General features: G+C 42.6%; 1 protein-coding gene across 10 annotated transcripts in view; it reads left to right on the top strand.

Moving 5' to 3' along the window:
• Nucleotides 1-14,416, top strand: part of RUNX2 (RUNX family transcription factor 2) — a gene marked incomplete at its 5' end in the record, with an annotated part of 237,289 nt that overhangs the window by 89,270 nt on the left and 133,603 nt on the right. For all 10 annotated transcript variants that reach the window (XM_083606551.1, XM_083606549.1, XM_083606546.1 and 7 more), the window contains one exon: nt 12,722-12,826. In XM_083606551.1, the coding sequence (XP_083462677.1) occupies nt 12,722-12,826 (105 nt within the window). The remainder of the gene's footprint in view (nt 1-12,721; nt 12,827-14,416) is intronic.

The following is a 14,416-nucleotide window of genomic DNA, read 5'->3' as shown; positions in this document are numbered from 1 at the left end:
CAAGTCCTCAGCATATTTACCTGAGTTCTCTCTCAAGGAAGCATCAAAGGATTCTGAGATTCTAGTCTTTATAGTGAAGCAGCTGCCCAGGCTCTTGCAGGAAGCATTTTAATATGATGTTGCCTAGTTTCAGGATTAGGTTGGATGTTTGTAAATGAAGCCCCCTAGTTAAAAAACAACAATGCTTTAGCAATCCAAACCAAAATCCCCTTGAATTTTAATTTCGCCTGTAAATAAGCCTGGGCCATTCCCATCCTTTCTTCTTTCTCTACAATATGTCTTCCAGCAGCAGTGATGGGGAGGCCTGCCCCAAAGCCTTGCCAGCAAAAGGTTCCCAGCATAAAGAGACTTGGGAAATACAATTTGCTGTGACTTTGAGCTTCTTTGCGAAAGGTCCAGAAGCACAGATAAACTACAATTCCCAGGGAACCTCCTGCTGGCAATGCTTTCATGCCTAATAAAGAGCCAGGTAATAGCTCTCCTTGCTGTGCTCTCTCTACTCCATTGCTAGTAATGGAAGTTTTAAGCCAAAGGAAGGGAGAAGGGGCACCTATCAGAGAGGGAGAGCAGCACCTGCATGGAAAGCTGGACATGCTGATGGGGTGGCAGAGTAGTATTGGAATACTAAACAGCATCCTACAGACAAAAATAGGGACACAATTGTTCTCATTCCAGAGACATCACCTATCCCCATGACATGATGCCGAAACCTCTAACGTCAGCAGCCACTGTGTATGAAACAGCAGGCTGTGTGCTGTGTGTTGTTGTATTGAAGAGTGTGCATTGTCTTGTATGTGTGCCTAAAAGCAAGATGCATCTCTCCCTTCTGAGAGATTTAATTGCTAGGGACCTGGGAAGGGGGCTGAACTTTGAATAGCAACTATTCATATTAACAAAAAACCAAAAAACAAGGCAACTCCAAAAGCTAAAATTAGAGATAGTGATTTTCCAAGACCAGGAAATGGGGGATGTTCAGCTACAAAAGGACAGTTGAAGACAAGGGTGCCAGCTTGAATAAAATATTGGGGAGGCCCAGGTAAGCGCTGCCCCACATAGTCGATCACAAGGTGTGCAGCACCCCCCCCATTTAAATGGCAATGTCCATCAACTTTGGGGGCTGCTTGACAAATATTGTATGGGGGGGCAAAGCGTCCTTGGCCCCTAGGAGTTGGCTCCTATGGTCGAAGAATGGAATGTCCCAAATTTTCTGAAATTTTAGTTCACCTCTCAGAAAAATGCATGAGTTTTCCCCAAGCCCATTCCAAACTGAGGTGGGGAGATTTTGCTTATCTCTAAAATTATGTTATTTTTATTTAGCATTGGGTCTGTCTGATCCAGTGCTTACTGAGACTGAAAAGCTGTTGTAGGTTTCAATAAACTTTGGATCAGGTTCCATACATAGTACAGTTGCTAAATTAGTGAGAATCAAGTATTGTTTACTTTAGAATGGAAATGAATATGACTTTCTAGTTCCCAAAGATTCAGCTCTGAAGTTTCCTCTGCCCTTTAAAGATCTTTCTGTAATATGAAATTTAGTCTCCAGTCGTAAAAACTTTTTATAGCAATAGAAAGACTGAAAAGAATTTCAACTGAAAATCCCTGTAACTGCTTCAAAATTGAAATTAGTGACTAAATAGATGTTTGAAACAATGATGATTTACATTTTTAAAAAATACAGAAATCCCCAAAGCAAAATGAGTTTGTTAGCTATATGAGGTTTAAGTAAGTCAAAATATATTAATTTGTTCAATATTTTGTCAGTTGTAGCACAAGCAACAACTTACGCCGCAATAAATCTTTGGTATCCTGATGTGATGCTAGCTGGGCAGAGCTGGGTTGCTCCATCCCATTTCTCTCTCAGGCAGGAAAAACCGAAAAACCTTTTTCTAGACTTGGGTTCTTGCTTGTTCTGCTGTTACCCAAGAAGTCTCAGCATGGGAAAGAAGGGTTTGACAGCAGACTCTTTTTTTTAAAAAAAATAATTTTTATTAAGTTTCCATTTACCAAATTAAACATATCATACCAATTAGTCAAATTGTATCAATATGCATCATAAAGTCCAAATGTTTTCCAAATTATAATTTTTTTGTGGGGGATACCCATGCTTCGCGATCGGCCGGAGTCCAATCATCTAATATTTCTGCTGCTTTCATATTTACAATGATGTTTTCAGTCCCATCTTCTCAACTCTTTGTCGTTACTCATTTTCCTTTTCTGTCACCTCCGAGTTCTCTCCGCAAGTGGATTGAAAGAAACAGTCTTGTTTATATCTCTGTGTGGGCTTAGTAATGCTCTCTCGTAGATCTCTCACAGAAATCCAATAGTCCAGGCATTTGTTCGAGCAGACGCGCCATCTTGCCTCCGATGAAATACAGTCTAAATGTCCGCTCATTAACTTTCCAGACCTGCTGCATCGTAAATTAGTCCTCCAGGAGGGTAATAGCCTTTCAAATTTACGATCCCAAATGATAACCGATCCACGGCTCTTCTTCCCTAAGACCATATATCCTGCAGCGAAGGTCTGCCTGTCCATATCAAGTCACATTTCTTGCTGCGTCACAGAGAGAGCCTTTTTTTCTTTTCCAAATCTTTCACAGAATAAAACCTTTAATTCATATTATTTTCCCCACACACAGTTCATTTTTAATCCCTCTTGCAAGTTAGTCGTTGAGACGGTTCTTTAAGGGGGAGGGTTGTTGGGTTTGACAGCAGACTCGTTCTGATTTTTACTCTGGGAGATAGCACCATGTGGTATTCTTGTGCCTTCCTTAAAGCAGCAGTGAAGGATGATTTTTTAAAAAAGCAAATGAGCTTCATTTGCACCTCCCAAATTAATACACAGATCAGAACATAGAATCATAGAATTATAGAACATATGTAGTATTCTTTGGAATGTGAATTCCTCCTAATTTTGTGATACAGTTCTTGGCTCAAAAGTATACCAAAATGCCTAAAGAATGAATATTTTAGGATAAACTATGTTTAGAAATACATTCATTGAGATGAAATAAGCATTAAAATATTTAAATACTTAGATAAGTGGAGAAGTCCACATATACTGGTGCTGCAATGGATTGGATCTGACTTGCAAATGAGTACATGCAAAATTGACCTGGCTGGGCAAAGACTGACCCTTCCCTTCCCTTTAGCCAGGCAAGGCTGCTGCTTCAGCCCAGGGGTTGGGGTCCTTTGGCCACCTTGGCTCAGCACTCTCGCTCTGTGGTGCCCTATAGAACAAGTTGTGCAAAAACAAAACAAGTTGTGCAAAAATAGGAACCAGGCTTTAGTGAGGCATGTAATTAACATAAATGCAAATCTGTGATAGGGGCCAGAATCACTGTTCTGGGGACTGCTTCAATTGTTTCAATCAGAGGGGTCATTGTTACTATCTTAACCATTTGTGAACCACCCTGAGACCTGAGGGAATAGGGCGGTATATAAATTCAATAAATAAAATAAAATAAATAAAAAAATTGGTAAAAGTTATTTAGCAAGGGCTGTTCCCAGTGAATGGTTTTTATTTTAGGAATGTGGCCAATCATGTAATCTTTTAAATCTATTTCAAAGCTATATAATAAAGAGCACTTCTATTGCACAGATAATTTGATAAAAAATATTTTCCCCCTTTCTTATTTTAATGTATTGTTTTAAAATTCTGTTTTGTCTTTATGTTAATTGATTGAGCTTGAAGGTTTTTTGGCATCTATTTCAAGATAGCCTGCAACAGAAGTACAGTAGTTACAGCACAAGACTGGTGCTGGAAAAGAACAGAAATCTGATGTAGCCCTTGTCTGCTCTAAAACTCATTTGAAACCTATGATATACATTTATTAAACAGTAGGAAATGAAGTGAGTATATATAAAAAATCACAGTGAGTATCCCTCACTCTTACCTCCCATGGATGAGAAGCTTTCTGTGATCAATGAGTAAAATTTACGAAAAGTGATAGTGTATTTTACAAACTCTCAACATATTTATTTAAGAAACTTCAAAGGATAACAAAGGGTATGTGCAAAGTTTTACTATATTGGCTTTCCAAGTTTTGGCTACTTTCCCAAATAGCAATTTTTATATTAAAAGAAAGAAAGAAAGAAAGAAGGGGGGGGAGAGAGACAGACTTAACTGCTTGCAGACTTTTCACGCATGGAAGATGAAGAAAGCTTCTTTTGATGAAGTGTAATTATGTCCAAACAGAGCTGACCCCCTCCTCCTATATTTCTTATGATCTTAACGGAAGAAAGTAGGGTTTTTCCTTTGAAGCAGCCGGGATTTGGTAGAGGATCTGAAATGCTAGCTCCATTCTGCTGCCAGAGGCATGATGGAGAAATTGGTCCAGACTTGTCTCTCAGACAGAGCAGAGAGCACGAAAGAAAAAGTTATCATTAATGATGGATTTTTATGGCACTGCTTAAAATAGAAGGAAAGGAAACAGTAGTAGTAAACAGGAGCTCATGTGCTATAAACATAGCAAGAATGTTCTGGGCTAAGTAGACGTTTCTATTTATTGGAGCAGGGCAGGTAACAATATGAAACACATGTATAATATGAAAATGAAAATGAAAATAAGGCAAAATAAAACATGAGCTAGAACTTCACACGCAGTTGAAAACATTGCCCTGGCAACCAAAGATCAGACTAACTCGAAAGCTTTGCAATACTTCCAGAAAAGGACCAGGCACATGCAAGCATCCAAGGGTAGTGCGTTCTGCAGCCTTTGCACAGCCCCAGAGACTCCCGTCCACAGACTCTTTCAGCTTCCTTATCTAATCTGACGAAGTGTGCATGCACACGAAAGCTCATACCAAGAACTAACTTAGTTGGTCTTTAAGGTGCTACTGGAAAGAAAAAAAATTTTTTTGTTTTGACTATGGCAGACCAACACGGCTACCTATCTGTAACTTATCTAATCTAGTTAGGGAGGTCTGCCCAACTGTTCCCTACTCCACCTTCCTGTTGCCACTACAGCTTTGTCTCAGCCGCTTGATGTGGCCCCCTGGATGCTGCAGTGGAGGCAAGGAGTGAAAGAAAGTGGGTAGGGATGGGGAGAAGCAGATTGCATGTGCCGCTCGTCTTTTTACCAGGTGACGCAGTCCAGCAGCAGTGGTGAGTTGCAAATTGCCACTTCGATTGAACCATGCCTTATATGGAACGATTTAAGGAGCTGGGTCTGTTTAGCCTGGAAAAGAGGAGACTGAGTGGCTATATGATTGGCCTCTTCAAATATCTGAAGGGCTGTCACATGGAAAAGGGAGCAAGCTTGTTTTCTCCTGCTCTGGAGGGTAGGACTTGAACCCATGGCTTCAAGTTGCAAGAAAGTTCCTGACTAAGCATCAGGAAGAACTTTCTGACAGTAAGAGCTGTTAGACAGTGGAACAGTCTCCCTTGGGAGGTTGTGGACTCTCCTTCCTTGGATGTTTTTAAGCAGAGGTTAGATTGCCACCTGTCATGGATGCTTGAGCTGAGATTCTTGCATTGCAGGGGGTTGGACTAGATGGCCCTTGGGTCCCTTCCAACTCTATGATTCATTTCAAACGCTGCTGGCTGTAGTCAGGAAGGTCTATACAATAGTCTCCCAGCCTTACTACCCACAGACACTTTACCTCCTAGGGTGTTTTATAACACAGCAGGCCATTAATTAGAAGATATCCCAATATTGTTCAGAGTCAAGAAGGAGATCCTCCTTGATTTCCTGCAGAGCAGGGGTGGGGAAACTGTGGTCCTTCAGGTGTTGTGGGACGCCACCTCCTGGTCACCCCCAAGGAGCATGGCCCGTGGTCTGTGGTGTTGGCAGCTGGAGTCCAAAGACAGCTGAGGGGTCATGGCCCCCCAGCCCTGTAGTATGGCATATAATATATGTTAGCTTTGTAGTAATTTCCTCCCCTCAGGAAACTGTAGCACTCTTAGAGGGGCAAGGAACCTTTAACAGAGAATTCTCAGCTTTATCAACTTCAGTTTCCAGGAGTCTTTGTGGAGGGGAAATTGTAGCTCAGTGGATGTCATTACTTAACTTCCTTTTACTGCACTGGTAGATAAGTGGTTAAGATTGGAGTATTTACTGCTGCAACCAGCAAGACCATCTTTGTAGAGTTACTGCCTGACTTGTGGACACACATATCGGTGCAAATACTTATGATTAAGATATTTGGTCTGTAAATTAATTGCAACAGCATCTGACTGCAGAATCTGCCCTGTGCGCTTGTAGGGTCATTTCTCTCTTCAGCAGAGAGGTTCAACTACACCCAGATGTGTTAATGACAAAGAATGCCCAGTATGGGGGTGCACTAAAGGAGTGGTGCCAGATGACTTCTGAGCCAGCGAGGTTCATAAAAAGAACACTAAAATTAGTAATTAGCTACCAGAAGTAAATTTCAAGGCCACAGAGGAACCAGTAAAAAGAATGTGGGAAGGAGCTGGTGCGGAGAGAATCTGGTCAGGATCTAGCAAAAGTCAGGCATTTTTAAAGTCGCAGTGATTTTACTGTGAGAGATTTCAGCAAATGCTTTATGATGCAATCTAAGTCTACTCAGAGGTGAGTCCCATTGAAGTCGATGATGCTTATTTCCAAGTAAGTGGTGTTAGGATTGTGCCTTTAGTGACTCCAATGGGACTAAAAAGTGCTTAGCTTTAGGCTGGATCATGACTTTTATCTTCTGCATGACCATAGATCCTCATAAAACACAGTGTTTTCTCTGATATAACGAGAAATACAGTTGGCAAATGTGTATACTAATATTTATTTTGATTATGTAGAATGTATCAAAACAGACCAAGCATCTTAATATTTTATATATTCAAGGCTTTGCTAGAGGTATTTTTGCATTTTAGACCCTGACATATGGTTGTCAAGCCTCTGCTTAAAGACCTCCAAAGAAGGAGACTCCTTGGCAGCAAATTCCACTGTCGAACAGCTCTTACTGTCAGGAAGTTCTTCCTAATGTTTAGGTGGAATCTTCTTTCTTGTAATTTGGATCCATTGCTCCGTGTCCGCTTCTCTGGAGCAGCAGAAAACAACCTTTCTCCCTCCTCTATGTGACATCCTTTTATATATTTGAACATGGCTATCATATCACCTCTTAACCTCCTCTTCTCCAGGCTAAACATGCCCAGCTCCCTTAGCCATTCCTCATAAGGCATCGTTTCCAGGCCTTTGACCATTTTGGTTGCCCTCCTCTGGACACGTTCCAGTTGGTCAGTGTCCTTCTTGAACTGTGGTGCCCAGAACTGGACACAGTACTCCAGGTGAGGTCTGACCAGAGCAGAATACAGTGGCACTATTACTTCCCTTGATCTAGATGCTATACTCCTATTGATGCAGCCCAGAATTGCATTGGCTTTTTTAGCTGCCGCGTCACACTGTTGGCTCATGTCAAGTTTGTGGTCAACCAAGACTCCTAGATCCTTTTCACATGTACTGCTCTCAAGCCAGGTGTCACCCATCTTGCATTTGTGCCTCTCATTTTTTTTGCCCAAGTGCAATACTTTACATTTCTCCCTGTTAAAATTCATCTTGTTTGTTTTGGCCCAGTTCTCTAATCTGTCAAGGTCGTTTTGAAGTGTGATCCTGTCCTCTGGGGTGTTAGCCACCCCTCCCAGTTTGGTGTCATCTGCAAATTTGATCAGGATGTCCAAGTCGTTGATAAAGATGTTGAATAAGACCGGGCCCAAGACAGAACCCTGTGGCACCCTACTAGCCACTCTTCTCCAGGATGAAGAGGAACCATTGATGAGCACCCTTTGGGTTCGGTCAGTCAGCCAGTTACAAATCCACTGAGTGGTAGCATAGTCATGACCGCATTTTACCAGCTTCTTTACAAGAATATCATGGGGCACCTTGTCAAATGCCTTGCTGAAATCCAGGTAGGCTACATCCACTGCGTTCCCTTCATCTACCAGGCTTGTAATTCTGTCAAAAAACGAGATCAGGTTAGTCTGACATGACTTATTTTTCAGAAATCCATGCTGACTATTGGTGATCACAGCATTCCTTTCTAGGTGCTCACAGACTGTTTGCTGAATGATCTGCTCCAGAATCTTCCCTGGTATTGATGTCAGACTGACTGGGCGGTAATTATTTGGGTCCTCTCTTTCCCCCTTTTTGAAAATAGGGACAACATTTGCCCTCCTCCAGTCTGCCGGGACTTCGCCTGTTCTCCAGGAATTCTCAAAGATGACTGCCAGTGGTTCTGAGATCACATCTGCCAGTTCTTTTAATACTCTTGGATGCAGTTCATCTGGCCCTGGAGACTTGAATACATCTAAACTAGCCAAGTGTTCTTGTACTATCTCCTTAGTTATTCTGGGCTGTGTTTCCTCTGCTGAATCATTTGCTCCAAATTCTTCAGGTCGGGCATTGTTTTCTTTATCGGAGAAGACTGAGGCAAAGAAGGCATTGAGGAGTTCAGCCCTTTCTGTGTCCCCTGTTTGCATTTCACCATCTTCTCCTCTGAGTGACCCCACTGTTTCTTTGTTCTTCCTTTTGCTACAAACATACCCATAAAAGCCTTTTTTGTTGCTTTTAACCTCTCTAGCAAGCCTGAGTTCATTCTGTGCTTTAGCTATTCTGACTTTGTGTCTACATGTGCTGGCTATTTGTTTGAATTCCTCTTTGGTGGTTTCCCCCCTTTTCCATTTTTTGTACACATCCTTTTAAATCTTAACTCAGTTAAAAGTTCTTTAGATAGCCACCCTGGCTTCTTTAGGCACCTTCCATGTTTCCGTCTCATTGGTATTGCCTGAAGTTGTGCTTTTGCTATCTCCCTCTTAACGAACTCCCAGCCATCATGAACTCCCTTTCCTTTTAGTATTACTGTCCATGGGATCTCACCCAGCACTTCCCTAAGTTTTATGAAGTTTTATCACTTCTCTTTTTTTAACCCCAACACTCTTTCATTTATGTGAGCAAAGCCACCTGAATTCCAAGCCAAATTTATTATCAGTCTTTTAAAAAAGATGTCCAGCTAAAGTATATTCCCACTTTTCATTATGTGTCTTTTGAATACAATATCAGAATAAGAAGATCAGCATTTAAGATGGTGCAGGGAGCTTTCAATTACACTAGGATACAGAGAATGCAGCATTGATTTTAAAATGTTTTGGGCAGGATCAGTCCCCTCAACCCCCACCCCAGTTATACGAACGCCTGCCTTTTTCCAAGCCTTGCACAGCAATTTTTGACAAAAATATTGTTTGTTTTAAATCAGTTCTGGTTAGCCAGGATCGAAAAAGTGGTTGGAACAAGGTGATGGGAGCTTCCCTTTTCTCTTCTTGGGCATAAGGAGGCGTAGGTGGAGGCAGCACACGCAAGGAAGGAATTTTAAAATGGCATCCTTGATTCTCCTGTAAAAAAATAGGGGGATGGGGGATAATGGCAGGGCTGGTGGCAAGGAAAAGAACTTGGCAGGAGTTTACTGGTAAATAGAGGAAACCCCTCTCCTAAAAATCCACTGAGGGTTTTGCTGGCATCCTGATTTAGTGGTAGCAATGAACCTCCCTCTGGACAGCAGGGCTTGTTCTTACTAGCCAGGATCAAAGACTTGCTTGCCTCTGGCGTGTTGAAGAGTGGTGTTGTTGGAAGGTGAAAATTTAAAATAAGGAATTAAATAAAACACCACAAATAACATCAATCACAAACCAGTGGTCAACAATAAGGTTAGCCATGCCCAAAGGCTGATCTGTTTAAAAACGGAATAGTTAAGATTAAAACAATAACTGTTTCTCCTCCAGCTTCATACTTCTCAGAGGATGTCGCTTAGTGATAGGTCACTTCTCCTTAAGTGTTCCATTTCTGTAATGAGCGAAATAAACATTATTTGTGTTCTAAATCACAGATTTTCCTGAAAATGCTGTGTCCTAGTACTGGGATAGAAATATTTCATTCCCTTGAAAGATTTACAGTCATATTCATTCTCTCTCTCCTCTCTATGTCCAAGATGTTCTGAAGCACATGTCTGTTAACGAAGCAAGTTAACGAAGCAAGTCTGAAGCAAGTTTAGAGAGGTGGATTGTGAAGGAAAGCTTGCTTACTAGAGTTGACAGCAACAGACCTCTTCTGTTTTATTTATGTACCCTAATACGAAATGAACACACAGACACGCATCTGCGCGCTTGCTTTGTATTAGACTTGGAAAAGACTCTATTAAGTTTTGTGCTGCTACGTATTGTTTAAGAGTTGGGTTTTGATTTAATACTGGCAAGGCAGAGACAAGGCAGAATGGGAGGGGGGAGGAAAAGAGTGACCGTTTAAAGAGGAAAAGACCTTTTTAAGATTCTGGTAAAAAGACGGCCTAAATGAGCCATAGGCATGAGATTGCTGACGGCTTTATTGAGTCACTGTTGCACGCCCACCTTTTCCTGTCTTGAAACAGTTTGCAGTTTTGACTATCTGAAATGATTAACAGTTGCATATCTAAGTGATTAGAGCAGTGACTCTGCAGAACAGATAGAGACCACAGTCTTGCATGACTGAAGGTGCATTCAGATCCTGTCCCCTTTTCTTCCTTTCTGTATAGTTTTGTCTTTTTAACAGTTGCAATTTTGCACTGCATTGCATGCTACCTTGCAGTTGTGAAATAGATCACATTTTATACATGCAAAGCAACTTCACACTGGATAGGTATTTAAGAAAGAAAGAAAGAAAGAAAGAAAGAAAGAAAGAAAGAAAGAAAGAAAGAAGAGTTCTATAGATTGTTCCAGTAATGATGATATCATATTATGACTACAGGCATATTAAAAGCAGGAGACACTAGCTCCCTGTTTGATGGCTCCCGGGAGCAATATTTATTCTTTTCACATATTGTAATGGACAAATTAAATAGTGAAACAATGTGATGTAAAATAACATAAAATTCATTTCAGCTGCACAGTGCAGTGAACAGTAATTCTACTCAAGAGTTTTACACTGGTGTAAATGCTTGCGTGAAACTTGGCATTCTGCTCAGAGTAAGTTATTGCAGTTCAGTCAGTGCTGGCCATGACCTTACTACACTGAATCACATGCCTTGTTCCCCGTTCAGAAAGACGTAAGGCAGGACTTGTGGGAATAAATATGGTAATGTTTAGTGTTCCTCACCCCTCTGCATAAGAACCCCAAGCAATGCTTGTTCCTCTTAAAAGCAGAGCCACTGGTGAAAAGAGAGCCTTGGCTGCCCAGCTGTTGAGCAGCTTCCTTGCCTGCAGCCCCTCTCCTGCCTGCTTGCTGTCCGCTTGCTCTATCCCCACACTTGGATTGAATTATAAAAATGAGGAGGGGCTCCCTTTGGTGTTCCTGGAGTCTGTCAGCTACCTTCCATACTGAGAGAAAAGCTCTTTCTTGCCTTGTGGTTTGCAATTTTAGTGCCATGATCAGGCAGCACCAAACATCATATGGCACCTTTCTGCTTCATTAGGAGACATCTCTTTTCTATTTCTTTCCCACTGGGATTTCCCCCATGGAGCTCCTCTTCCTGGTCTTGTTCAGGCTGGGACAAACCTTTTCTCTGTTGTTAGCTTCTTGGGGCAGGGGCCCGCTAGTTGCTTATGTTATTTTGCAGAACAGCGCAAAACGCACCTTGTATATCATGTTCTATGTAAAAGAAATGATGTTTGCCCCATTTCTGAAGTGTTCCTGTTTATATTCCTGGCTTATCTTTGTCAGAGGCCCTGTTACGTGAGCAAAAACATTCCTGGGAAACACCCAGAGGACTCTAGTTTCAGCAGTCCTCTCCTCTGGGAGTATGAGGGCTAGCATGCCCTCCAAAATTCCTCGGATGAAAATAGGGACGTCCTAAGGAAAAGCGGGACAGCTTCTGTAAATCTGGGCCTGTCCCTGGAAAATAGGGACACTTGGAGGGTCTGGGGTAGTGCTCGCCTACCTTGGGTACCATAGTTGGCAGAGCCGCTGCTGGACTGGTAGGTGACTTCTTAGACTCATCCCAGCCGTGTGTCTCAGGGGAGACCCAAACCTTCCTTTCTCTGCTCAGCTCCTCTTATGCTAGTTGTGTATTATGTTGCTGAATGCTGCTGTCTGGACATTACTGGCTCAAAGCAGTAATGGGCATAAAGCCTGCTGATTGACATTCATTGCAAAAAAGAAGAAGAAGCCTGTAATAATTTCTCCACTATTATTTCACCATCTGATATTTCAATTTAAAAAAAATGAGTTCCAAACGTTAGAGTGAAACCACAGCAGCATAATGTTTCCTTGTTCCACTGGGGCTTCGAGTTTGATGATAATTGGGTTCAGTAGCAGCCAGCTTGACGGGACAGAGGCACCTACTTGACTTCCTGGCAAGAGCATCACTGCTGCTTAGGGGGAGGCAGAGGGGCAGTGGCGTAGCGTGGGTTGTCAGCACCCGGCAAGTAATTTGCACCCCTAACCCGTGGATTTGCGCCCCCTAACCCGTGAATTTGCGCCCCCTAACCCTAACCCCAGATGTTGCGCCCGGTGCGCCCGGCCCCCCCTGCACCCCCCACGCTACGCCACTGCAGAGGGGCAAGGTGGTACAGCTGCATGAAAAGGAGCGCACAACTGGCTTCGCTGGTGCTTTCCCACTGCCTCAACTTCAGTACTCCTAGCACCGCTGTGGGACCCACCTGCCAGAAGGCCAGGTAAGTGGCTCAATCCCACCAGGCCCTCTTCTGCTGATTGGGATTCTGAGTGCTGTAGATGGTTTCTCAAGCAACCATATTTTTATACTCATTCTTTTCCTTTCCCCTTCCCCTTGTTTTCACTGTTCCTTACAGGGAAGAGTTTTACCTTGACAATAACAGTTCTTACAAATCCCCCCCAAGTGGCTACGTACCACAGAGCCATCAAGGTGACAGTGGATGGACCCAGAGAACCAAGGAGTAAGTACACTGTTCTCTGCTTGTGATCTGGAGTCTGGTGCTCTTCATTTGTGGAAGTAAATGGCTGCCATCACCTTCAGCGTATGATACTATTTCTTCATCTCCTATTCCAAGCCCGGTTCTCTCTCTTGTGGAGACCTCGCTGTGATTTAGGCGAATTGTTCCAAGTTTAGAGCATAGGTGGGCCATTCCAGTAATGGGACTTCGGAGGACTTCATTGGAAGCTCATGGTGCTCAGACTGAATTCTTGCATCATCCAAGCAATGTGTTTTCCTCCTGGAATTCAGGCTGTGTCCTCACTAGTTTGCTGTTTGGGTGAAGTGACATCCACATGGTTCTGGCCAATTTTATCCATGCCCACTTTCCCTTTGTTAGGGGTTTTCCTAGCTTGGTTAAAATTTGCCCATACTGTGTGGACACTGCTTTGCAAAATGCTGAGGGGTGTTTGTGTGTGTGTGTGTGTGTGTGTGTGTGTGTGTGTGTGTGTGCTAGGTTCCCATAGTCTGTTTTAAGGCAAGTGAAGAGGGTATTCAATAAACAGTCCAATATTTTGAGAACCCAAGACTTCAGTTGCCTGGGCCCTTTTGTGATAATGTCCCTGTGGCCTAGAACAGGCGTAGGCAACCTAAGGCCCAGGGGCCGGATGCGGCCCAATCGCCTTCTCTATCCGGCCCGTGGACAGTCCAAGAATCAGCATGTTTTTACATGAGTAGAATGTGTCCTTTTATTTAAAACACATCTCTGGGTTATTTGTGGGGCCTGCCTGGTGTTTTTACATGAGTAGAATGTGTCCTTTTATTTAAAATGCATCTCTGGGTTATTTGTGGGGCATAGGAATTCAGTCATCCCCTCCCAAAAAAATATAGTCCGGCCCCCCACATGATCTGAGGGATGGTGGACCGGCCCACGGCTGAAAAAGGTTGCTGACCCCTGGCCTAGAAGGACTGGCACTGAAGGTCAGGCAGATCTCATCCCCTGCTTAATCCAGTAAGACCAGGAAGAAGGGTTTTTACTTTGCATCTCATTAATGAGGTGTGAATTGTTCGAGATTAAGTCTTTATAGGGTTGTGCTAATGTTATTGTAATTACTTAGATGCACCTTCAGATGCCATTTTCCAGAACCTGAGCAAATATGCTCACTGTTTTGTAAAGGAAAAAGCATTCAGATATGTGGAACGTGGCACGAACATCATTGTATGCTTCTGAATACATTTCCCCCTATTACAGGCAATTATTTTTACTCTTCTACTACTTAATTATGACATGTATAATTAGATTTTCTTAGTACAGAATCCAGCTTTAACAATGGAATCATGATAGAGCCCTTGGAAATAAAGAACATGGCAATATACTGTAATAGGACTGAACTAGCAACCTTTAATTGATGCTTAGGAATTGTCTGCACTCAGATGATCTTTCCTGGCTTTATACAGCTGAGGTTTATGGCACCAAGAATGAGTGTTGGGAACCAAGTGCTCCTAATTTGCTCCCCACCACAACTGCCCCCTGTCATGAGCTGACTTTGTCAGAGTTTATTAAGCCAGAGTCTCCCATTACATCTGAATTTGGGGATGATAGCTTAATCCCAGC

This window comes from Podarcis filfolensis (genome assembly GCF_964270895.1).
Source record: "Podarcis filfolensis genome assembly, chromosome: 3".
Lineage (NCBI taxonomy): Eukaryota > Metazoa > Chordata > Lepidosauria > Squamata > Lacertidae > Podarcis > Podarcis filfolensis.
The sequence above is the reverse complement of the archived record's forward strand: the minus strand, read 5'-3'. Positions and strand labels throughout refer to the sequence as shown.